The sequence below is a fragment of the Primulina huaijiensis genome, chromosome 6 (genome assembly GCF_012295235.1).
Source record: "Primulina huaijiensis isolate GDHJ02 chromosome 6, ASM1229523v2, whole genome shotgun sequence".
Taxonomy (NCBI): Eukaryota; Viridiplantae; Streptophyta; class Magnoliopsida; order Lamiales; family Gesneriaceae; genus Primulina; species Primulina huaijiensis.
Genome location: NC_133311.1, coordinates 4539811 through 4564589, shown reverse-complemented (window position 1 = coordinate 4564589; position 24779 = coordinate 4539811). Strand labels below are relative to the sequence as shown.

General features: G+C 35.5%; 2 protein-coding genes across 2 annotated transcripts; both read left to right on the top strand.

The window, feature by feature from the left end:
* The first annotated feature begins 8311 nt into the window (after positions 1 to 8311).
* LOC140979015 (probable serine/threonine-protein kinase At1g54610) lies at positions 8312 to 13030 on the top strand. The gene is made up of 7 exons (XM_073444367.1): positions 8312 to 9425; positions 9530 to 9814; positions 9954 to 10271; positions 11498 to 11725; positions 11844 to 11944; positions 12088 to 12205; positions 12502 to 13030. Exons 1-7 carry the CDS (start codon positions 9015 to 9017, stop codon positions 12805 to 12807), a joined length of 1767 nt encoding a protein of 588 aa, XP_073300468.1. The 5' UTR covers positions 8312 to 9014; the 3' UTR covers positions 12808 to 13030.
* A 1881-nt stretch (positions 13031 to 14911) lies between these two features.
* Positions 14912 to 18192, top strand: LOC140979014 (inactive beta-amylase 9-like). The gene is made up of 3 exons (XM_073444366.1): positions 14912 to 15360; positions 16494 to 16976; positions 17084 to 18192. Exons 1-3 carry the CDS (start codon positions 15097 to 15099, stop codon positions 17957 to 17959), a joined length of 1623 nt encoding a protein of 540 aa, XP_073300467.1. The 5' UTR covers positions 14912 to 15096; the 3' UTR covers positions 17960 to 18192.
* Positions 18193 to 24779: the final 6587 nt, after the last annotated feature.

Sequence of the window (24779 nt, the reverse complement as noted above, 5' to 3'; positions counted from 1 at the left end):
ATTTTTCTTGCATTTTTTCATTTCCTTGGTATTGTTTGATGATTGTGGTAAGTTACAATGGCTAAGGGACACTCTTATGAATGAAAGCTCATGTCTTTTCACATGAAAATCATTAAATACATGATTATTCAAAATCAAAACACACATTACATCATTTTGCATCTTCTTCTTCTTCCTTCTTCTAAAAGAGAGAGTTTTATTCATTTCCTTGTGATAGAACTTGAATTTTTGAGTGCTCATTATTCAAGTGTTGTAGTTGTATCGTGGGAGAAGATTGCCACAAACTCTAGCACATTGTGAGGGCAAATTCTTCTTAAGGACAAAGTGTTCAACACTTGCCTCTACAAGTCACATTATCATTGTTTTCGTCTTGTTCTCCTCTCAATTTTGTATACCCCAACAAACAATCTTAAGAAGAATTTTGGATTTTTGATCATTTGCAAGAAGATTTTCAATGTCATCATCATCTACAACACCACATCCAACCATTGCACAAGGAGAGAAACCAGAAAAATTTTCTGGTGCAGATTTCAAAAGATGGCAACAAAAGATGCTCTTCTATCTCACAACCTTGAGTTTGTCAAGGTTCTTGAAGGAGGATCCTCCCACCGTTGCTGAAAACGAGACAGACACCAACATGAGGGCCGCTTTGGATGCATGGAACCAAAGTGATTTTCTATGCAAGAACTACATCCTCAATGGACTTTACAATGCATTGTATAATGTGTATTGTCAAGTCAAGACCGCCAAGGAACTTTGGGATATGCTTCATAAGAAATACAGGGCGGAGGATGCGGGCTTGAAGAAGTTCATTGTCGGGAGATTTTTGGACTTCAAGATGGTGGACTCAAAATCTGTGATGAGTCAAGTGCAAGAACTACAACTTATCTTGCACGAGATTCATGCGGAAGGAATGAGTCTAAGCGAGTCCTTCCAAGTTGCTGCATTGATCGAGAAACTCCTTCCGTTGTGGAAGGATTTCAAGAATTACTTGAAGCACAAAAGAAAGGAGATGGGATTGGAGGATCTCATTGTGAGATTGAGGATAGAAGAGGACAACAAGAGCACCGAGGCCAAGGCAAGTAAAATGGCAGCAAGGGTGAACATTGTTGAATCAAGTTTCAAAGAGAAGAAGAGGAAGTTTGAGAAGCAACCACAACAAGACCAACAACCACCAAATAAGAAGAAGTTCAAAGGCACTTGTTATAACTGCGGAAAACCGAATCACATGGCTAAGGATTGTAGGAAGCCAAAGAAGGGAAATCCTCAAGCCAACGTAGTTCAAGAAAGGTCGGTACCATTTGATTTTTCTGAACTTGATTTATCTGCAGTTATTTTGGAAGCAAATTTGGTGGAAAACCCCAACGAGTGGTGGGTTGATACCGGAGCAACACGACACATATGCTCCAACAAGGGGTTGTTCTCCACATACACTCCATCTACCGGGAGAAAACTATACATGGGGAACTCCGCTACATCTGAGGTGGTTGGCACGGGAAATATGGTACTGAAAATGACATCGGGTTTGGAAGTAACTCTTGTTGATGCACTTCATGTACCGGACATAAGAAAGAACCTCGTGTCGGGGTCTCTGTTGGTCAAACATGGGTTTAGACTAGTATTTGAGTCTAACAAGGTTGTATTGACCAAGAATGGTCATTTTATTGGAAAAAGATATCTCGATGAGAACCTTTTCAAGTTGAATGTAATGGCTATACGCCAAAATGTTGTTGAAAGTAATAAAGACAAAAGTTCTATTTACTTGCTTGAGTGTTCTCATTTATGGCATGTTCGTTTAGGACACGTAAATTTTAATACCTTGCAACGTTTAATGAAACTAGAATTATTACCTAAACACAACGTCGATCCAACACACAAATGTGAAATATGTGTTGAAGCAAAAATGACCAAAGCGCCTTACCACTCGATTGAAAGATGTACAACTCCTCTAGAACTAATACACACCGATCTTGGTGATTTAAAGTTTGTACAAACTAGAGGAGGGAAAAGATACTACGTGACATACATTGACGATCATACGAGGTACTGTTACGTATATCTTTTGAGGTCTAAAGATGAAGCTCTTGAAGCATTCAAAGGTTATAAGACCGAAGTTGAGAATCAACTAGGCAAACAAATAAAAAGAGTTCGAAGCGATAGAGGAGGCGAATACGGAGCACCGTTTGATGAATTCTGCACATCTTTGGGCATAATTCATGAAACGACTGCTCCTTATTCACCCCAATCGAATGACATTGCCGAAAGAAAGAATCGAACTCTGAAAGATATGATGAATGCTATGTTAATAAGTTCAGGACTACCCCAAAACTTGTGGGGGGAAGCAATACTATCGGCTAATCACATCCTGAACAGATACCCCACAAGAAAAATGACAAGTCACCTTACGAATTGTGGAAAGGTCATAAGCCTTCCTACAAGTACCTTAAAGTGTGGGGGTGTCTAGCTAAGGTTGAAATACCAAAGCCTAAACAAGAGCGAATTGGACCAAAGACGGTCAACTGCATATGCATATGATATGCACATAATAGTAGTGCCTATAGGTTTATAGTGCACAAATCTGAAAATGCAGAAATGAATACGGGCATGACAATTGAGTCAAGAAATGCAGTATTTTTTGAAAATATATTTCCTTGTAAAGAGAGGAAAGAAAATGGTTCTAGCAAGAGAAAACTTGAGACGGAACATGAAGGTCAAGTACCTACACATGATCCAACTCTAAATAAAATTGCTATACCATTGGAAAGCTCTTCAAAAGAGCAAGAGCAAAGAAGAAGCAAAAGGGCTAGAATCTCAAAGTCCTTTGGTCCAGACTTCCATACTTTTATGTTGGAGAATGAACCAAAGGACATACAAGATGCTCTGGCTAGCCCTGAATCTCCCTATTGGAAAGAAGCCATCAACTCTGAAATGGATTCCATATTGCAAAACCATACTTGGGAACTAGTGGATTTTCCACCAGGTACCAAGCCATTGGGATGTAAATGGATATTGAAAAAGAAAATGAGAGTTGATGGAAGTATTGAAAAATACAAATCCAGGCTTGTGGCCAAAGGCTATAGACAAAGAGAAGGACATGATTTCTTCGACACGTATTCACCAGTTTCAAGAATAACATCCATTCGTGTGCTCATTGCTATTGCAGCTTTGCATAACCTTGAGATACATCAAATGGATGTCAAAACGGCATTCTTAAATGGTGAACTTGAAGAAGAAATATATATGGAGCAACCTGAAGGCTTCATAGGTAAAGGACAAGGAAAAAAAGTTTGTCGTTTAATTAAGTCACTATACGGACTTAAACAAGCGCCCAAGCAGTGGCACGAAAAATTTGACAAGGTAGTATTGTCAAATGGATTTAAGATTAATGAGTATGACAAATGTGTTTACATTAAAGGCACTCGAGAATCTTATGTGATAGTATGTCTATATGTGGATGACATGCTAATAATGGGGAACAACCAAGAGTTGATTAAGGATACAAAGAAAATGCTGACAAAACATTTTGATATGAAAGATATAGGTATTGCTGATGTAATTCTAGGGATTAAAATCTTTAGAACTCCAGAAGCAATAGTCCTATCTCAGTCTCATTATGTAGAAACAGTGTTGAAAAAGTTTAACGCTTATGACTCTACCCCAGTAAAAACGCCTTTAGACGTAAATGTCCATTTGGCGAAGAATAGTGGAGAACCAGTTTCCCAACTGGAATACTCTAGAATTATTGGAAGCCTTATGTACATCACTAACTGTACTAGACCTGACATCGCTTGTGCGGTTAACAAGTTAAGTCGGTTTACAAGTAATCCTAGTGATGCACACTGGAAGGCATTGACAAGGGTGCTTAGATATTTAAAGCACATCTCAGAATATGGACTAAATTACACAAGGTATCCCGCAGTACTTGAAGGATACTGTGATGCAAATTGGATTTCTGACACCAATGACTCCAAATCCACCAGCAGCTATGTATTTAGCATTGGTGGGGGAGCAGTCTCTTGGAGGTCATCGAAACAAACTTGCATTGCTAGATCTACTATGGAATCGGAGTTCATAGCGCTAGATAAAGCTGCAGAAGAAGCTGAGTGGCTTCGAAACTTTCTAGAGGACATTCCGTGTTGGACAAGTCCAGTGCCAGCAATCATGATACATTGCGACAGTCAGTCAGCAATTGCAAGGGCACAAAACAGTATGTACAATGGCAAGTCTCGACATATTCGTCGAAGACATAATACTGTGCGATAGTTGATCTCTATTGGAGTTATATCTGTTGATTATATTAAATCAAAGGATAACTTAGCGGATCCGCTTACAAAAAAGCATTAAATAGAGATCAAATGTTCTGTCTGTCAAGAGGAATGGGTTTAAAACCTACCAAATAAAATTTTCATAATGGCAACCCAACCTTGTTAATTGGAGATCCCAAGATCTTGGTTCAATGGGATAACTAAATTATGAGAACTTGAGGAATCACTCCTCATTCCTAAGACGATGAGTGAAGTTGCCTACAAAGGTAGTGAGGTTAAGTAATGTACTTTTAATTATTCCGTAGCTTGCAAAAGCGGGGTAAGTAGGATACCCTTTTACAAGGAGATCACCTATGTACTTGTGAGGACGGGCCGCCTCGATGAAACACGTATGAAGCCAAGATGTGTTCCATGGCCAAAACGGACACAACCGATAAAACAAATGGAAATGGAAGAAAGGTTATCATGTGGGTACAGTTGTCTGGGTTTACATGCACCGCCAAGAAGTTCAAGACATCACGTTCACTTCATGGCCTAGTAAATCCGATTGTATTCCACTAGGGAAGGTTCAAAGCCAAAAGCCACCTCTCCTGATGTGATAATTTTTCGTATATACTCTCTCTTATGCATCACGAGCATTCATGCATTAATTTCATTCATGTGGGGGATTGTTGGAAAATTTTGATGCTTAATGAATGAAAATTAAGCAAATAAATCAATGTGTTTGATTGAAAAAATTCGAAACGAAAAACGAAGCTTAATGAAAGAATATTAAGTTCGGTGGTTTTGAATTAAACTCGAAACAAGTTCATCGAATGTTGAAAGAACATCAAACGAGTAGTCGGAACATGTAAGGGACGGAAACGATGGAGGAAAAAAAAAATTGTACGTGAACAATAGCAAGCGCGCACCTGCGCGCGAATCGGCACGCAGGTGCGCGCGGATCGGCGCGCAGGTGCGCGCGGATCGGCGCGCAGGTGCGCGCGCCTGTCGAGCCTGCCGAGAGCTCTCGGCAGGCGCTGTCGANTGTGTTTGATTGAAAAAATTCGAAACGAAAAACGAAGCTTAATGAAAGAATATTAAGTTCGGTGGTTTTGAATTAAACTCGAAACAAGTTCATCGAATGTTGAAAGAACATCAAACGAGTAGTCGGAACATGTAAGGGACGGAAACGATGGAGGAAAAAAAAAATTGTACGTGNTCATTTCCTTGGCATTGTTTGATGATTGTGGTCAGTTACAATGGCAAAGANACGTGAACAATAGCAAGCGCGCACCTGCGCGCGAATCGGCACGCAGCTGTCGAGCCTGCCGAGAGCTCTCGGCAGGCGCTGTTGAGCGCTGCCGAGAGCGCTCGGCAGGCATGCGCAGCACTCGGCAGCGTGCGCGCGCGGGCGCCTGCTCGCGCCCCTTCGGGCTGTTTTCGTGTCCCTTCGATTTTTCTTGCATTTTTTCATTTCCTTGGTATTGTTTGATGATTGTGGTCAGTTACAATGGCCAAGGGACACCCTTATGAATGAAATCTCATGTCTTTTCACATGAAAATCATTAAATACATGATTATTCAAAATCAAAACACACATTACATCATTTTGCATCTTCGTCTTCTTCCTTCTTCTAAAAGAGAGAGTTTTATTCATTTCCTTGTAATAGATCTTGAATATTTGAGTGCTCATTATTCAAGTGTTGTAGTTGTATCTAATTGGGAGAAGATTGCCACAAACTCTAGCACATTGTGAGGGCAAATTCTTCTTAAGGACAAAGTGTTCAACACTTGCCTCTACAAGTCACATTCTCATTGTTTTCTTCTTGTTCTCCTCTCAATTTTGTATACCCCAACAAACAAATATCACATCAGGTCATCACCGGTATTCACATAAATGTGCAGGGTGAGTGTGCAACATATCGAAACTGATATATATCTCAAATTTAAGATAAACTTGTTGATTTTTTTATGATGATGAAATCTGTAACCTCTACCCTAGGAATGTACTGGATAAATCTTTATACTCATGCATTAATTTGCAAACTTAACCTTTTGTAATATTTGAAAAACATGTTGCCAAAGGTCTTTCACCCGAGGATATCAATGTTCTAATAAAGGACAATTTCTCAAGTTTGTGACGAATTGTAATCTCACATATACAGATTCATGAGATCGTCTCAAAAGAGACCTATTTTTTGTTTGATTATCGATAACTGTTAAGATTTAATTTAAATAACATAAATGTATAGATTGTCCAAATATGCAAATGTAAAAACTATCATGACTTGAAATAAAAGGTGATAAAACAATAATCGATCTTATGTTTAGAAGGAAAAATCATATCAAGTTCAAAATTAAACAAACTTTTTCCGAGCTTAGCTATATTGTGCCTTGCATATAATTAACGGGGAATTGGCCTTCAGTCCCCAGCCATCGATTTTTTTTGTGTTCAGTCCCTGGGTATTTTTTTAGTACCACATTTACACATGAAGTGTACCACATTTTGTATGACATAGTACCACAATTTTGTGGGTAGGGAGTGAACCCAAAGAAATATTTTGATTGTGGATTTTTCACCAACTTCCCCTATAATTAACGCACTTCAATTAAATTTTGTGATCTATATGAATAATTTATGCACCGTCACGAGATCAAGGGATCAATTGCCAATTTTTTTTCACTGCTTTACGATTTAAATTTAGTAAATATATCAAATGATTAAATTTTTAATTTTTGTATATATATTCTAATTTTCAAAAATATTAAAATTTGTCGATATTTCATTTCTGAAAAAAATTCTATTTTTATTTTTTTACGATTTGATAATTTATGTTGTCAAACTGTAGTCTTAGCCCGCTTATCTTTATTTTCTTGGTAATTTTAATAATTTTTTGATGTAACGTTGACGTGCGACATTGATACACATAGTGTCATATCAACACTCCCGATAAAAAATGACTAAAATAACAAAAAAAAAAAACAAAAGATACAAGACTAATACTGAAATTTAATAATATATATGACCAAAATCGTAAATATACAAACACACAAGACAAAATATGCAATTTTCTCTTAATTTTCAATGCAAGTTTTATTAGTTCAACAAACAAGTTGGTTACATATATACATATTTTTCCCCTTCAATGTTATGCAATATCGTAGATAAACATATTATTTTAGAAATTAATACAACTTTAATATATATATATATAACTGTACGTTGTCAAGTCAGAACAAAGGAACAAGTCTAGAGATGGCAATGAGTAGGGTATGGGTCGGATTTCATACATCCATCCTCATACCCATTTATTAAATTCATCCCCAAACCCATAGGGTATTGAATTTCATCACATCCCCATACCCATCGGATTATCGGATACCCATACCCTACCCTAATACCCAATTATCATATACAATTGAATTTTTTCAAATTTAAATTGTTTCAATGAAGTTATGAATATTTAAAAAATTATTTAAATGAACAATAAGAACAATTATTCACGCTTTATAATAAGTGTGTGCATATATATATATATATATACATATATAATGAAGTTATATATATTTTCTTCTCTTTTAATATACAAAGCATCATTTTTTTTAATTTTCAAATTTATTATTATATGTATTGAAAACTCTGAAAATCGGTGGATTGACGGATGAATCTTTAATATAAATAAATATAATTACTATATATATACATATATACATACATACATACATACACACACACACACATATATATATATATATAAAATATATATATTTATATATATTAATTTAAACGGGTATTCGGGTCGGATTATATCAAACCCGCCTCCATACCCGAACCCGAAAATCCTCATATCCGATTACCCAATTATTTAATCGGATCTAAAAATCTTTCCATACCCTCTTCTATTCGGGACGGATATCTGATCCTCCAACGGATTTGGAGGAAATTACCATCCCTAAGAACAACTACCCCGAATAAAATATAATTAAAAAACAGTAATCCAAATCAATCATAAGAAAATTGTATTAAAAACAAATAAAAAGGTAACTCTTTTTGACTTAAATTCGATACGCTCTCCATTCCTTCAGTTTTTACAGTAATCTTTTCTCTCCATATATTCGATTCTTGAGCATGATTACTGACCAATCACATACTTGAAAAACACAGATCTGATAGCTTGAATCTTGATCGTTTTTCCACTCGTTTTTTGACATTAATTACAATATTTTCCCATATTTGACCAAACCGGAAAGTAGGAATTCAACTTTGCAAGCTTTAATTCACTATCTGATCTTTTTCCATTCCCACCTGGAAAAAAAAATCACAGCTATCGGGCAAATAAATCGTCAAACACTATTGTTTTTACCTTTTGGAGGTATATTGTCTAGTTAGCATATTGTACTCGACTTCCTTAAATCGCGGGCTTTAGCTGGATTATTATTGCCACACTGCATATTTTGGGGGGAAAGCTAGGATTTTTCCTGTGTGCTGCAGCCTGCAAGATTATTGCTTTGTTTAATTGCTTGTTGTGCACACTTCTAAATGTTTATTTAGTCGATTAATTAGAACCCATTTGGTTTAGTTGCTTAAATTCGAATAATCTTGACCCTCTAGTGGATTGAGTGAAGAGTATGGTTTTGATCTGATTTGAAAGTTTGATTTTTTGTGTGTGCTCTAGAGTTTGATTTTTGTGTGTGTTTTTTTGGTGGGTTCTGGATGAGGTACAGGAGTGTGATGTGGTGACAAATGAGTTTTAGGGTTCTCGAGATATGGGGTGTGTTTTTGGGAGAGAGATTTCATCTTCTGGGCCGCCAAGTGGCGAGGTTGTAGCTGGAAATGGGAGAGGTAAGGGAGGAAAAAAAGGTCTGTCTGTGCCTTCTGTGAGGAGAGAGAAAGTAGTAGTTGACCCAGTAAGTAAATCTGAGGAAGGCGGCGGCGGCGAAGGCGAAGTCCAGAATGGCGAGGATACAAAGGAGGAAGAGCGGAAGGAGGGAAGCAGAAGGCGGCAAAAAGGTGAGAGGAGGAGGTCTAGGCCAAATCCTAGATTAAGTAACCCCCCTATGCACATTCATGGTGAGCAAGTGGCTGCTGGATGGCCATCTTGGCTCTCTGCTGTGGCAGGAGAGGCTATCAACGGGTGGACTCCTCGACGTGCAGATTCGTTTGAAAAAATAGATAAGGTAAATAGTGATGCTACTACATCTGAGTATGCTAGTTTATGATGTTCTAATGTTTATTTATTTATTTATTTATTATGTTCAATGTTTTTTGTTATTGTGGTTAGATTGGGCAAGGTACTTATAGTAATGTGTACAAAGCTAGAGATGCCATATCGGGGAAGATTGTGGCATTGAAGAAGGTTAGATTCGACAATCTGGAGCCTGAGAGTGTGAGGTTTATGGCTAGGGAGATTTTGATTTTGCGACGCCTGGATCATCCAAACGTCGTGAAGTTGCATGGATTGGTGACATCAAGAATGTCATGTAGTTTGTACTTGGTTTTCGATTACATGGAGCATGATTTGGCTGGTCTTGCTTCCAGCCCTGAGATCAAGTTTACAGAGCCTCAGGTTGGATTCAATTCATCTTTCTTGGTTTATACAATGTTTTTTTTTTCAACAGTCTTTTCTGTGCTTTTATTGCTTGAATTTTAGTGCCATTTGGAGTTGATCCTGTAAGTTTTTTTTTTCTTTTTTGGGATTATTGTAGGTGAAATGCTATATGCATCAGTTAGTGTCTGGACTCGAGCACTGCCACAACCGGCATGTGTTGCACCGAGATATCAAGGGTTCCAATCTCCTTATTGATGATGGAGGAGTTCTCAAGATTGCTGATTTTGGATTGGCTTCTACTTTTGACCCTAATAACAGGCAGCCAATGACGAGTCGTGTGGTTACTCTTTGGTATAGGCCACCAGAGCTTCTTCTTGGTGCCACGGAGTATGGTGTAGGGGTGGACTTGTGGAGTGCCGGGTGCATTTTGGCTGAGCTATTTGCTGGGAAGCCCATCATGACTGGGCGCACCGAGGTACATTCTGTAGCAGTTAAATCTACTTCCTTTGTAACCGTTTATTTGTTCTCTAACATACTACTTATGAGCATATTATGTTCATAGTAGGTACAATATCACAGTTTTTGGTCTTAATTCTCTTCATAAACGGCTGTATTCATGAGAAATTGATTGGTTTGGCTTCTTTATTTTAGCTGGAAATTTCTTAATGGATGTGTGTTTTAAAAAGTGCGATTAAGCGTGAAATGTATATAAAAGGCGTCCATTTGGGCGAAAAAAGAAAAGAAAAATACGGTCAGTTTGAGGTTGACAGAATTAACTATTAAATGTGAAAAAGCACAAGCGTTTTAATAAAATTTTAAGCTAACCTTTTTTTATGAAAGTTAACTTTTAAGTTTTGAAATAATAAATATTTGATAATATAAAATTTTTAAACAAAAAAACCTAGACACCGGCATAAAAGCTAAACTTGCATTGGAAAATATCGAAGATGAGATTAAGGAAGAAATAAAGAACTAGTAAATTAGAAATATTATTATTTGTAAATTTGAGACTTGTGTTTTTCAGAATTTGAAAATTTATGCATTTTTTCTTTAATTTTATATATTTGTGTTATAATCTATTGATTGACATGATATAATCGGTAAAAACTAAATCCGTTTTTTACAATTAATCTTGTATTATAGCCGTTTAAACTTGTAGAACTTGAAGCTTGATTGTAACGCTTCATCAGGCAATGCGATTTTTAGAACCTTGAACTTATATGAATAAACAATGTGCTTTTAAGTATGTGCCTGGGATTATGACAAAGCTTCTTTTTCAATAAATCAGTGGTAAAAGGCACGTGATTTCTGTTAAATTACACTGTGCATGTTTAATGGTCAGTATAGAAATCTATCACAATTTTTTAGCTTGAGGCACACCGAGCAGAAAAAAATTTAGTGAAATTTGTGTTAGCCCAATGATCGATTACTTGGGTCAATGGGCTTGTGTCTAGCAGCTCCACAATCCCACCAGATGTTTACATGTTATTTTAACTTGTTAGTATCTCTCAGATGATCTGCTCATTTGTCCCACCCATTGTCGCAGTTCCGTGCATATGCAGTAATACTGCAATAGCTTATCCTGAAGTTCTGTTGGCTGTTTTTTTAAGTCTCTAAGTTGTAAGAAAATGTTTCAACTTACGTTTTGTGTTATGCAACCGTCACTTTGTATCCATTATTGAATACTTACATGTTGCTCAGGTGGAACAACTGCACAGGATTTTCAAGCTATGCGGCTCTCCATCTGAAGAATACTGGAAGAAGTCAAGGCTTCCTCATGCAACCATATTTAAACCCCAACAATCGTATAAAAGATGCATTAAGGAGACTTTTAAGGATTTCCCCCAATGTTCATTGCCTTTAATTGATACTTTACTTTCAATCGATCCAAGTGAACGTCAAACTGCTACAGCTGCACTCAAGAGTGAAGTGAGCTCTCTTTTTCCTGCTGTCAATCTTTTGTCGCATGGTTTCTGATAAATCAAGAAATTAACCTTTAGTATATAAATCAAACTGATTAACGGGCTATCCTTTTGTCTTTTTACAGTTCTTCTTAACCAAGCCTTATGCATGTGATCCTTCTAGCCTTCCAAAGTATCCACCGAGTAAAGAAATAGATGCTAAGCGTCGTGATGAAGAATCTCGAAGGTTTACAGAACTTTTGTTTTTCTAGTTGAAGAAAGATTGTGCATTTATTACGTCAACATATATTACATTCTTACTGTTAGGCTGATGAGCAATTTTAAGATATGTTATGTTTTGAGTATCTGACTTGAGTTATGCGGTCATAGGTTAAGAGCTACCGGTAAAGCTCATGCCGATGCTGGGAAGAAAGCTCGTGTTCGTGAACGAGGGATGCGGCCAATGGCTGCTCCTGAAGCCAATGCCGAGCTTCAAACCAGTATTGATGTACGGCATTTATTCAATACATCTCTCTCCCTCTCGTTAGATTTGCATATTTTCATCAGATCTAGTGCATCTCTTATTAACAAATTGTTTTTGCCCTTCGCCTTATATTTCAAAAGAGCAAAATCTTCGGCCACAGAGCTGTGGTTTGGTGATTATTTGTTGTGTGCTTCTGCTACTAATATATATGAATCGGTTTGTAACTATGTCACTGTCATGAAATCGTATTTGAAGGATATATAGAGAGAGAACTCGTTAATTGTGTATTTGTGACAATTTATTTGAACCCAATGAAACAGAGACGACGACTCATTACTCATGCAAATGCGAAGAGCAAAAGCGAAAAATTCCCTCCTCCCCACCAAGATGGAGGGCTTGGTTTTCCTCCAGGTTCATCTAATCATGTCGATCCAACCTTTGATCCTCCTGATGTACCCTTCAGTTCCATGAACTTCTCCTACTCGAAAGATCCGATTCAGACATGGTCCGGTCCATTGGCTGATCCAGCAGGTGTTGGTGCTCCAAGAAGAAAGTTGAAGCCATCAAAGAAGGATTATCAAAAGGATAAGAATTATATCCGAAATAACGAGAAAGATACCATGTAATATAGAGTTATTTACATAATTATATCAACAGATGAACAAATGAAAGTGCAGGTACTGCAGTTTTGTGTGTTATATCTGAGCCGGAAACTGAGACTTCTGAGGTAAATTTTCTCTATTTTTTTAAAAAAAATGTTACTGTTATTTCTTGTTGCTATTAATTTTTTGGATCCTGGTGAACTTTTTTTATGCATTGTTAAAGCTTTTAAATTTTGTCTTCTTTTTATTCACGAACCTTTTAGTGTCTCATGCAATTTGCATGAAAATGATTCTATTTGAAAGCATCTTTTTTGGATGGAGTATGTGTTCTACAGGGCTTTTTTTTTTCATGTTTCTTTCTGTCGGTAAGAACCTTGCACTCAATCTCCTACCCGACTCGATTCATAAAAAATATTACTTTTTACGCTAAAAGAATTACTTTTTAATTCCAAATATAAATCGGGTCGACCGGTAATTCGTGAGACCTACTAATAGAATAATTGGACCTTTGTTCGCGACTACCGGTGGAGCGAAACTGATTAGCGGTCGAGCATTAGGACGAGTACTCAGTTGGAAGAGTCAACACTGGGACGGTAGGATCCGTAGGTTGCAGACTCACTAGTGAACCAAATCACTACTTTGCCATAAGGATTTTAACTGCAGTTCAGCTGACAACAAATCTTTCATGTTTTCTGCTACCCAGTCAAATTTGAGGCATTAACACCTTCACAGGATGTTTGGCCAGTAGAGCATCTTTAGGACTTGGCCAAAAGCAAATTCAATATATGACACAACTCATTCCTCATATCATTTGCAAAGGATAACATATAGAAGGCCACGTTTATTTGTTCACCAAACAAATATAAATCCATTCGCTGTGGAATCAATGTTATTTTATGAGCATTTGTGGTTGATGATTGATATACGGTGGCATTTTGTGTGTTTGTCCATTCCTTAGTAAATAAATCACAGCAGCCACAAGATGCAGCTTGTGGAGAACAAATGGGAGTCTATCCTGTTTACATGAACAACAGAAATGAAAGATAAAAATTTATTCGTTTCAAGAACAGTTGTTCTTAAGTTTGAATTTTTACCAGTATTTGACTGACTTGTATATTTCTCTCACATCAAATTCATCCAAGAAAAATAAGATATGTATAATCACATCTAGAATCAACCAGGCCAATGATTCTATATCAAGTAATTTTTTAAAAGATAACATTATCCGTGGAATGGAACCATTTCAAGATAAGTAGATTTGCAGTTAGAACAATGGATACTAAGTATATCCATATCAAGACAAGCAAAACCTTATCCACATCTTGCAAACTTTCGGTAACAACGTTTCCATGGTGGAAATGAATCATATGTTCATAAATTTTGCTCAATGATTGGGGGAATCAATGCAAATCAGTCACTCCTGGCTTACTGCCACGTTTCACTAAATCATACTCACAATTATTTAACTATCAACAAAAATATCTTGTGATCCAACTTCAAAGGATTTTCTTTTTCAATAGGAAACAAAATTTTAGCCAAATTTTCTTCACAAATGTTGTTAATTATATTATTGTAATTATAATCGATGAGAGATATGGGAGATTTTCATTCTTTTAGTTCATTAATTTTTTTTATCTTTATCGTTTTTCATTGAAGTATTGACGTGATATTAAAAAATAATGATGTGTCATCGAAAGTAGTTGACGTGGCAAAATACATTATTAATGTATCGATGTCGAGTCAACATTTTGATAAAAAAAAATAAATAAAATTGAAAAAATATAAATTATCCGATTAAGATCGTGAATTTATCGATTTCAAGACCAGATATGATAAACATGCAAATTTTATGATAAAAAAATATAGTTTTCCCAATTTATCACACCTAAAAAAGGGGAAAAAAATTTAAAAGCTTGATGATATACTTAATGGAAAATTAAATATTTATTGTATGTAAATATCTATAAATGCAGATAAAAAATTATCGTCTACGTGTTGATAGGTTTTACCCCACCACAAATTGACACGTGTCATAAAACTTTTCCGCTGCACTTTTTTTATAAAATATTAATATTAAATCCACTTTTCCTCCTTATCCACTACGATGTTCAATATATATCCCACAAATTTCACAAAAATCAGTGAACCCTTTTTCTCCTCCTCCACTTGAATCAAAACCCATTAACCTAAAGAAATCCAATACTCAGTACAAGTCTTCATCCATTTTCTTGAACTTAATAGCAAAAAAAAAGATTCAATCTTTTTGCTTGCTGAGCCAAATCTTTGTCTTATTAGCAATCTTGATTCCTAAATATGGAGGTTTCAGTGATGGGAAGCTTGCAGGTGAATCTTGGAAGAAATAATGATGTCGGGTTCTTTAGTTTTAGCAAGAATTTGAATGCTAGAGAGTGTAATTTGAAGAACAATCATAATTACTCAAAGGGGTGTAATTTTGGTCGAAGCTTGGTTTGGCCTTCAAAATCTGTCTTTGGTTTCACTCTCAGAGCCTCTGCCACTTCTGAAAATGGGGTTTCGGTTGTTCCCGATAAAGCTTCAAATATTTCAAGAACAGTTCCTGTAAGCTTCCTCTGATGCATCCATATATTTTGTTCCATTATGCTAATATTACATTTTGGGAACATATTGATGTTGTTGCTTATGTTCTTTTAGACTAAATATTTGTTACTATTTTCATGATCCTTTTGAATGGTTCAACTTGTCTAGACGGCGGTATAATATTTGTTTTTCTGAGAGAACAGCTTTGATTTCTTTGTAATTAGTATGTTTCTGATCACTGGGAGGCTAGGCTCATGGGTTCATCCCGGATTTTGAATTTTTATCAGCATGTTTTGATGTTCCTTTAGGCTTTAGGTAAGAACCGTGGCTGTTTTTGCTACTAATTTCCATTTCTCAAAAAATATTTTTGTATATATATAGTTGTAAAATCGAAATCTTGAATATGTTCTGTTTGACAACATTTATACCCAAAATCAAAGCAAGTCTTCTACAAATATTGGCATCCATACACTTTGTACATATGCGGTATGTGGGACACATCAATGTTAAATGACTTTAAATTATAGAATTTAGGATATTTTGTATATTTGTTTGAAGAAAATAACTATTCTAAATGTTGATGACATGATAAGCGATAACTAAAAATTATAGAAAGGAGGGATATTTTTTAAAACTGAGAACTATTCTAAATGTTGATGACATGATAAGTTGATAACTAAAGATTATAGAAAGGAGGGATATTTTTAAAAATTGAGAACTATTCTAAATGTTGATGACATGATAAGTTGATAAGTAAATATTATAGAACGGAGGGATATTTTTAAAAATTGAGACGGATATACCGAAAGGGAACGATGAACGCACTCTTGTTTATTATGGTATAGAAGTAAAGGTATAGAGAAGAGAGTTGTAAAGTGCGAGTATCAAGTCATTATAGCAGAGACGCGACAAAAAATTAGTCAAAGCATCAAGGGATGTGACATCAAATATGTGCAAAAGAAAATTTTGAAATGTACTCAAAATGCAATAACATTGTTTATAATCACATATTGATTCTATCGACATTTTTCAGGGTGATTCTTTTCCATTTGTTGTTTACTTGATAAAAATAGCCATGCTTATATCCTGCATTAGCTTTTTGTTCCGTGATCGTAGAAAGTCTGAATTAAGTAATTTTTTCCCGATCCTTGCAGGTTGATGGTCTGAAATTGTACGTCGGACTGCCACTTGATACTGTCTCTAACTGCAATACGATAAACCATACACGAGCAATCGCGACTGGGCTGAAGGCTTTGAAATTATTGGGCGTTGATGGTGTGGAACTCCCAGTGTACTGGGGTGTAGCTGAGAAGGAAGCCATGGGAAAATATCAATGGACAAGCTACCTCACTGTTGTGGAAATGGTTCAAGAATTGGGTCTTAAACTTCACGTGTCTCTCTGTTTCCATTCATCAGAAGAACACAAAATCCAGCTTCCAGAATGGGTTTCTCGAGTCGGTGAATCTGAACCGGGTATCTATTTCACAGATCGCTCAGGCCTGCAATACAAAAATTGTCTGTCGTTAGCTGTGGATGATCTTCCTGTTTTAGATGGAAAGACTCCAGTTGAAGTATATAAAGCGTTTTGCAATAATTTCAAATCCACATTCTCAGGTTTCTTGGGTTCTACAATCACGGTAAGATCATTTATATTGGTAGAGTAGCAGAAAATGGCCATTTTTTAGTCTAGCTTGTAAAATGAGATGCTGATTTTTGTTTTTTTATCAATGTGTTTGCGCTATAGGCTATATCAATTGGTCTTGGACCAGAAGGTGAGCTTCGATACCCATCTCACCACAATTCAGTCAATAGCAATGGAGCTGGGGAATTCCAGTGTTATGACAAATTTATGCTTAGCAATCTTAAGCACCATGCCGAAATGCATGGAAACCCTCTATGGGGACTTGGGGGTCCCCATGATTCTCCCAGCTACAATTACCATAATCCAATTTCTAGAGGCTTCTTCATGGAGAATGGTGGATCTTGGGAGAGCCTGTATGGCGATTTTTTTCTCTGTTGGTACTCGAACCTTTTGGTATCTCATGGAGATCGAATCTTGTCGCTCGCTGCATCAACCTTCAAAGACATGCCGATTACGATTTCTGGTAAAGTTCCTCTTACCCATTCCTGGTATAGATCCCGATCCCACCCTTCTGAGCTAGCAGCTGGATTCTACAACACCGATAGCAGAGGTGGTTACAATGCCATTGCTGAAATCTTCTCAAGAAATTCATGCAAAATGATACTCCCAGGAATGGACCTATCAGACGACCACCAGTCAGCTGCATCTCTCTCGAGCCCAGAAATGTTACTCAAGCAAATAACATCTTCTTGCAGAGATCATGGAGTCAAAATATCTGGCCAAAACTCATCAGCTTTGGGTGATTCCTCAGGTTTTGAACAGATCAAGAAGGTTCTGTTAGACGAAAATGTAGCAACGGACTTGTTCACATATCAAAGAATGGGAGCTTATTTCTTTTCTCCTCAGCATTTCCCTTTGTTCACTCAATTCGTGCGGTGCCTAAAGCTACCGATTCAAAGCTTAGATGACTTACCGGCAGAAGGAGATGAAACTGTCAAGTCCCTCCATGGTATGGATCTCAAGATGCAAGTTGCTTAGCTTAAAAAGTTGTTATCTCTACGTACAAGTAAATACATCGTCTATGTTTCGAATCTATATGGCATGTATAATTAACATTCCATCAGTGTAGCATACGATTTGGCACAACGTATAGCAGAAGTTTAAGCTGAGCAGTTCGGTTTTATCATGGTGTATCTAATTATCAAAAAGACTGCAATGTTGGTCTTTCAAAGTGACATGCATCTGTTTTTGGTGGAACTTGTTCTGAATCACCGTTCGTTTGGGAAATGATAGGTTGTAAACTAAGACGCCTCTTAGTGCGAATGATTAGACGTTGATTGATTACTCATCTTTGTTTAAAAATGTTTGAATCAAATTTTACAAAAGATTAGTGTAATGCATCATTATCTTATCTGAGTATATTGATTTATCATTTTTATATTAAGTATAATTTATTGTCTCATACACGAGCTAATTGATGTCTTGACTGGTATGGTATATTGTCTAGATATGTCGGAACTAATATATCAGAAACAAAATAACATTCCAGAACTATCACATAATATTTGTCTATATACGTATAAACTAATTGGTTTCTACAATATAATATTTGATACGACTGACATCAAAATAATATTATTAACTCTCATATTTTATTATTTTTTCAGTTATTCGGTTTGGTTTTGGTTATTTTTATGAAGAAAAAAATCAGACCAAATAAATTAGTGTTTTCATACAATCTAATTTTTATTAAATTCAGTTTTATATTAGATTTTATCTGATAGGATCGGTTAAGATAGTTTGAGTGTTTAGAAGAGGGTCGAATAAATACTCTGGATTTTTGTTCCCCTTTTAAATATAAATCAGTTCTTTGAGGAACTGATCCTGAAATCTTTTTTTGTCGATATAAATCAGTCAACTGATAATAGTGTCGAAATAGACTGAATACTGAAGAATGGTATAATGTAAAACTGAAACGAACACATGAATTTTTACGAATGTTCGGAGACTTCAAATGTTCCTACGTCACCCCTTCTATCACTAGGATATGTTTTTACTAAAAGACTTTGATATATTACAATAGATTGTAATAATCTACTTCAGTCGATCTTACACACTGTCAAACTGAAATTCTTAGTCTATCAATACTTTTACAGTAGTTAACTGAATCGCTCTAACTGGTAGCCTGAATGCTATGAATAAATACAATGAATTTAGAGCTGAATGTGCAATCTGTAAACTGAGAAAATACTCGAGAAATGTATCGCAACTGATTGAAGATTGTAGCTTGTTCTTTTTGTGTGTTTCACCAACCTTCTTCAATTGATTCGATCAGCTATATATAGTCTTCGATCTCAACGATCGTATTGAATGCATTAAATGATTAATATCTGTTGAATCGTCGTCTAGTTACTTTATCTGACAGTAATACGAGGTATTTAGACTGTTCTACTTTGGTACGATCTGTCAGTTAGTCTGTTGATACTTCAACTAATGATGTGGCCAAATGATTAGAAGTCAACTGATCAGCCGATCAGTTCAGCTAGACATTATCAGTTCTAACTGATGTTCTATCAGTTATGAATACTTCAGTTGATAAAGGTTTTTCCAGTTCAGTTCAAACAAAGTCTTCAGTTACCATTACTCGATTTGTCCGATCAGTTTGTGTTGCGTATTTTCCGCTCGCAAGCGCATGGTTGTCAAGTTTTAATATAAGAGAGTAAAATATCGTTTTCACGAGGAGTGTATATGTAAAAGTACATCAGTGCTTGTAATTAAAATAGTCAGGACTTTATTTAGATGATTCAGTAAAAGTACATCAGTGCTTGTAATTAAAATAGTAATCGAATCACCAGTTTGAGAAAATATCAACGAGAAAAATATCTAGAGGAGTGATTTCACTTAGTTTCTACGATAAATATTCCCGGTTGCATTTATATTCATGAATTTCAGCCATTTAATTGTCAAGACCACTTATTTATTTTATTCCTCTTTCCCAAGTGACAAATAAATTGTATCAGTCAAACTTCGATTCAAACATTTCTAATAAGAATCTATGTTTAGATTATATATGCAAACGATGATCTTACCTAGGTCTCGCTAAAGTTTTATGCCTTCCGAACAATATAACATTTAACGATGTGTCTATAATGATCCATAATTCTAGTCCCTCTCCCGAGTTGTAGAATTAATCAGATAACAATCAATTTATGACCAGTAAATTGAAAGCGATGAGAACTAGAAAACACAATTAAACCACAAGGAATTCAATCATATAAACAACTGAGTCAAAATTATCTTGTCCACAAAGCTACATCGTCCTCTAGAATTGAAAAGTTAGTGCATGATGAAATCTAAACAAAAATAACGCATGTTTGAACGTTTAGACATCTCAACACAAGAAATAAAAAAGGCTAAAGGTTATATAACAAATCAGAAGTGGCGTCTCTATCCCCAGATTCTTCGTTCTTCATCATTGCGATTAATCCTTGCGTTCCAATTCTTCTTCTCGTGTGTGTGCTTTCGTATCTTTTTCTCTGCAAAAACGGCCACACCTCTCTAAAACCCTAACTTTCTTTTTTATTTCTCTTTCGGGCCCGTGAGTTAAAGCCCATTTGTCTTCCTTCGCAGGTACTAGCGTCGCGGCGCTACTTGGCCAGTGCCTAGGCGCTCGTGGTTCGAGAGTTAGCGCCGAGGCGCTACATAGGCGCTGGGTGTGTAGCGCCTCGGCGCTCATCCTTCGGCAATTTAGGCACCGCGGCGCTAGTTTGTAGCTCTTAGGTGCTTATTCTGGTTCTTGAAGCCTTAGCGCTGCGGCGCTTGATCCTTGGCGTTGCGGCTCTTGTTCACCTACATCTCACGATAAAAAAACACCTCTAATTGCCATCAACCACCCAATGGTTGTTCATCTCATGCACGATACAAAAACAACAAATACCAAGCATCATTCTATCCGAAACTAACATAATTCAAATGGATTCTCATATAATTTAAGAGCAATTCTTGCACTTATCAGTTTGGTTCTTCAGTTCTCTTACTGATTATCTTGTCAAACTCTGAAACTTATAATATTCCAACAATTTCTAACTTTTTATAAAATTATTATCAATTCGGTTGTTTCGGATATTAGCTAAAAATTTTAATTCAGTTGACTGAATTGGTTTCTTATAAAATGTGGTAACAAGACTATAGAAAATCAATTTGACCAAGCTGAACTAAATATTTCAATAGTATCCGAAATAATTAAATGTACAATTTTTTTAAAAAATTATAATTTTATTTAGAAAATATAATATAATTTTGACGTGCTGCACAACAACCATGCATACTTATGATGCGATATATGAATAAATAACTACTTTATAAACTTTATAGTAAATTTCAGGTCAAATGTCAAACTCTATTATTGAAAAAACCGGTGGAACAACCTGAGGGTAGAGAAATCCTCACCTCGGTAGCTAATTTCGTCTCGATTTCAATTTCAAGCCAAGATAATTTCTTATAATCATAATTTAAGTTATTTTACATAGGTTAAGACCGATAGTGATTGTTGTAACTTTTAAAAATAATTTTTATACAAAACTTGTACCAAGTAATTTTGAATAAAGTTTTAAAAAATTATATTAGTTAAACTACAAGTCCAAAAATTACCAAACTTTCCAGGAATGCCTAAAAATAGTGCAGAAATTATCGGTCATCGAAATCTCAACCATCGAAGAGGCGCGTTAAATTCATGCACCGTCGTGCAGGTGCTTGGAGGAGCTCCGGCGGCCACGCATGGCTGGGATTTTTACAGTGGATTTTTCTTGGTCCGATCTACAACCTTTATGTTTTACACTTTTTCAAATTCGAACCGGATCAATATTATATTTTGAAAAACTAGAATAATGATCAAGATCAATTCCGATGACCAAAAACTGTACTTTTGACGACTTTAAGGACGACCGGACGACACCGTTATAAACTAAAAATATTTTGAACTCTTCTATTTTAAACTGAAGTGAAGATCATTCAAGAAGAATGAGTTATATAGTGTCACACCATTACTCTATACTTAACATGATTAATGATAATTATACTTGTAATCAAAATAGGGTTTGAATGATATACCTATATTATGAAGTGATTTCAAACAAGGGGCATAAATTTGACGGTTTATAAAAATTTTGGCATGATGTCCCTATATTTTTTTCTACACCACCAATTCAAGCAACAACAACAATATGTACATATAATTGTATTCTTACATACAAACATACTCTGTATCATTATACACATAAACATAAACATTTTAAAACTTGTTTCAAACCCTGACATTGAATTCACTATACTACATATGCGGAAACTATACAATAAGACGTCTAGGTTCTTGTCGAGGTGAGGCACGTCACAAACATCCATTGGCGAACCGGCATCCTATGTATCTTCATTACCTGATCATGTAATACATGAGCTACGTGAGTTTATAAAACTCAATAAGTTGGCACTTATACGTATCAATATGCGTAGAAAGAACATAAATATCAAGTCGTGATCAACAATGAATCTTTAAACCATGTCATATCATAACAAATATTCATGTTCATTTTTGTACTTGAGTCTCATTAGTTGACCTGTACTACCGTGCTTGCTTTATTATATAGCTACTACTATGTTGGATTTCAGGGAGCACCTTTGACAACCCCACGCCCCATGAACATATATTGGCCAATAGGTTTGGTAGACTTAAAACCACCCATGATGTCAACTAGCTCTATATCATGTAAAAATCAGTCCTTTTCTTTTCATGTTCATGACATAGCACTCATCTTCAATATTCATGAGTTCCTTTCATATTTAATACATAACAATGAAATATAGTGCTATGTTTTCATCAATAAACATACTAACAATTTACATATGCAATAATCAATGAAAAATATTTGAAATCATAATATTACTCATGTATTACTTCAAGAACATGCCAACTTACAGTCCAAGTGTATGAATAATGGTTTGAGGCGATGTTTCTCGTTCCTATACTGTCACCTGTATCAATAATTCAGTTACTATGTCTATACTAGGTGAAAGTTACCCCTCTACATATAGAACAACGAAGAGAGAAGAAAACTTACACCCTTAGAAACTTCTTGTGATAGAGAATTAATTTCTTACTTCAAAATGATGAAAAAAAATGAATAAAGGAGCTTTTGGGAGGAAGAAATTTTGTTTTCCTTCGTGCTTTTGCTGCTAAAGGGCTGTTGAAATGGTTGAGATGCTTTGAAAAGCCGAAACTTATCTTTTATACATGAGGCGGCGCTCGGGCGGACATTCTCTTCCACCCGGGCGCGTAACCTTTGGCCCAAACCTTAAAAATTTCATGTACTGGCGCTCGGGCGGACATTCTCTTCCGCCCGGGCTAGCAACTTTCGGCCCTGTACACTGTTTCATCAAAGATCGCTCCAAAAACGTTTCTTTCCTTCATAATCTGAAAAAGTGGTAAACATGAACGTTGTAGTTCTATGTCTTGGATTGAATCTCCAATTAGTTTCATGTAATTTGGAGGTCTGAGTAAAAAGTTATGCTTATTTTCCCAACATGTGTCAGTAAAGGAATGACGATATACACGGGGCACTTTTGGCTTGTCATCCACAATGATTAGGACAAAACCCAAAACATGAAAGTTGTAGCATTATATCTTAGCTTTCTAATGGTTGTGGCCTCACATAATTTGGATAAATATTCAAATCATTATGCTAAAACCCGTAGAAACTGTCATATTTTCGTCTCATTTCAACAACTTCCATTACACTACCTTTACCTACACATCTTACCATCACTATTTAGATACATATTCATTCTCAATATACTATTGACAATCTAGAAATCATATTCAATCTCAATATCGATACATCATTCAACATGTAAAGCATAATGAGCTACACAACTACATAATAACTTACATAAACGCATTATTATCATTTGTACGAGTAACCGAGCATTACATATAGGTTGAAAATAGCTACCTTAATCATAAATTTCTGGAATTTTTATAGAAATGTTCTTCATGAATAACCGGGCATATATATTGTTATGTATTTATTTATTTAAGTTATAATATTTTGGAAGCATATTTTATGTGTTTCTAGTGTTCATTATTTGTAAAAAAAACATTTAACTTATTAATATTATTTAGATGAATTTTTACTTATTTTTTCCAACTCTTTTAAATATTAAGTAAATTAATGTGCATGCAAATTATTTATATATATCAAAATTTTTCTAGAGTAAATATTTTTTATTGATTTATTTATTTAAATTCATTAATCAAATTTTGACAAAACACCTCAAATTTTTTGGGGTGTTACATCAACACTAATAATTATGTAAAAAATTTAAAAAATTAATATCTTTATCACTTTTATTAGTCAAAATTAGTTATTTAAGTATAATAATTGCAACCAAAGCATATCTGCTATAGCATGGCTTCTGCATTTGAGAATAGCCCCTTGCAATACCTACATAGTTGTTCTCCATCTATCGTGAGCTTTGTAAGAATTGCTGCCCACCAATGATCATTGGCATCTGTATATAATACAAGTTCATCTCCATCTTGAGGAATATACATATTTGGAAGATTTTTACAAATCTCCTTTAGTTGGATACGTCATTTTGTGTGTTCTTCTGTACATATAAATCTAGCATCTTTTTTAAATAATGAACTAAACATTTTCTTGTGTTTTACTAGGTTCTTAATGAACATTCCATCAAAATAAACTACTCCTAAGAAACTTTGAAGTTTTTTTTTCTTCTTTGATCATTTATGTTCACTGATATAGAATTATATCTGACGAACTCATATTCCATGTCTTCCTTAACT

Bases quoted from the DNA above. Each gene is read 5' to 3' on its own strand.
- LOC140979015 (XM_073444367.1), top strand. From the start codon at position 9,015: ATGGGGTGTGTTTTTGGGAGAGAGATTTCATCTTCTGGGCCGCCAAGT. The intron at 11,726-11,843 runs GTGAGCTCTCTT...GTCTTTTTACAG, and splicing joins CAGCTGCACTCAAGAGTGAA to TTCTTCTTAACCAAGCCTTA. The intron at 11,945-12,087 runs GTTTACAGAACT...ATGCGGTCATAG, and splicing joins CGTGATGAAGAATCTCGAAG to GTTAAGAGCTACCGGTAAAG.
- LOC140979014 (XM_073444366.1), top strand. From the start codon at position 15,097: ATGGAGGTTTCAGTGATGGGAAGCTTGCAGGTGAATCTTGGAAGAAAT. The intron at 15,361-16,493 runs GTAAGCTTCCTC...CGATCCTTGCAG, and splicing joins ATATTTCAAGAACAGTTCCT to GTTGATGGTCTGAAATTGTA. The intron at 16,977-17,083 runs GTAAGATCATTT...TTTGCGCTATAG, and splicing joins TCTTGGGTTCTACAATCACG to GCTATATCAATTGGTCTTGG.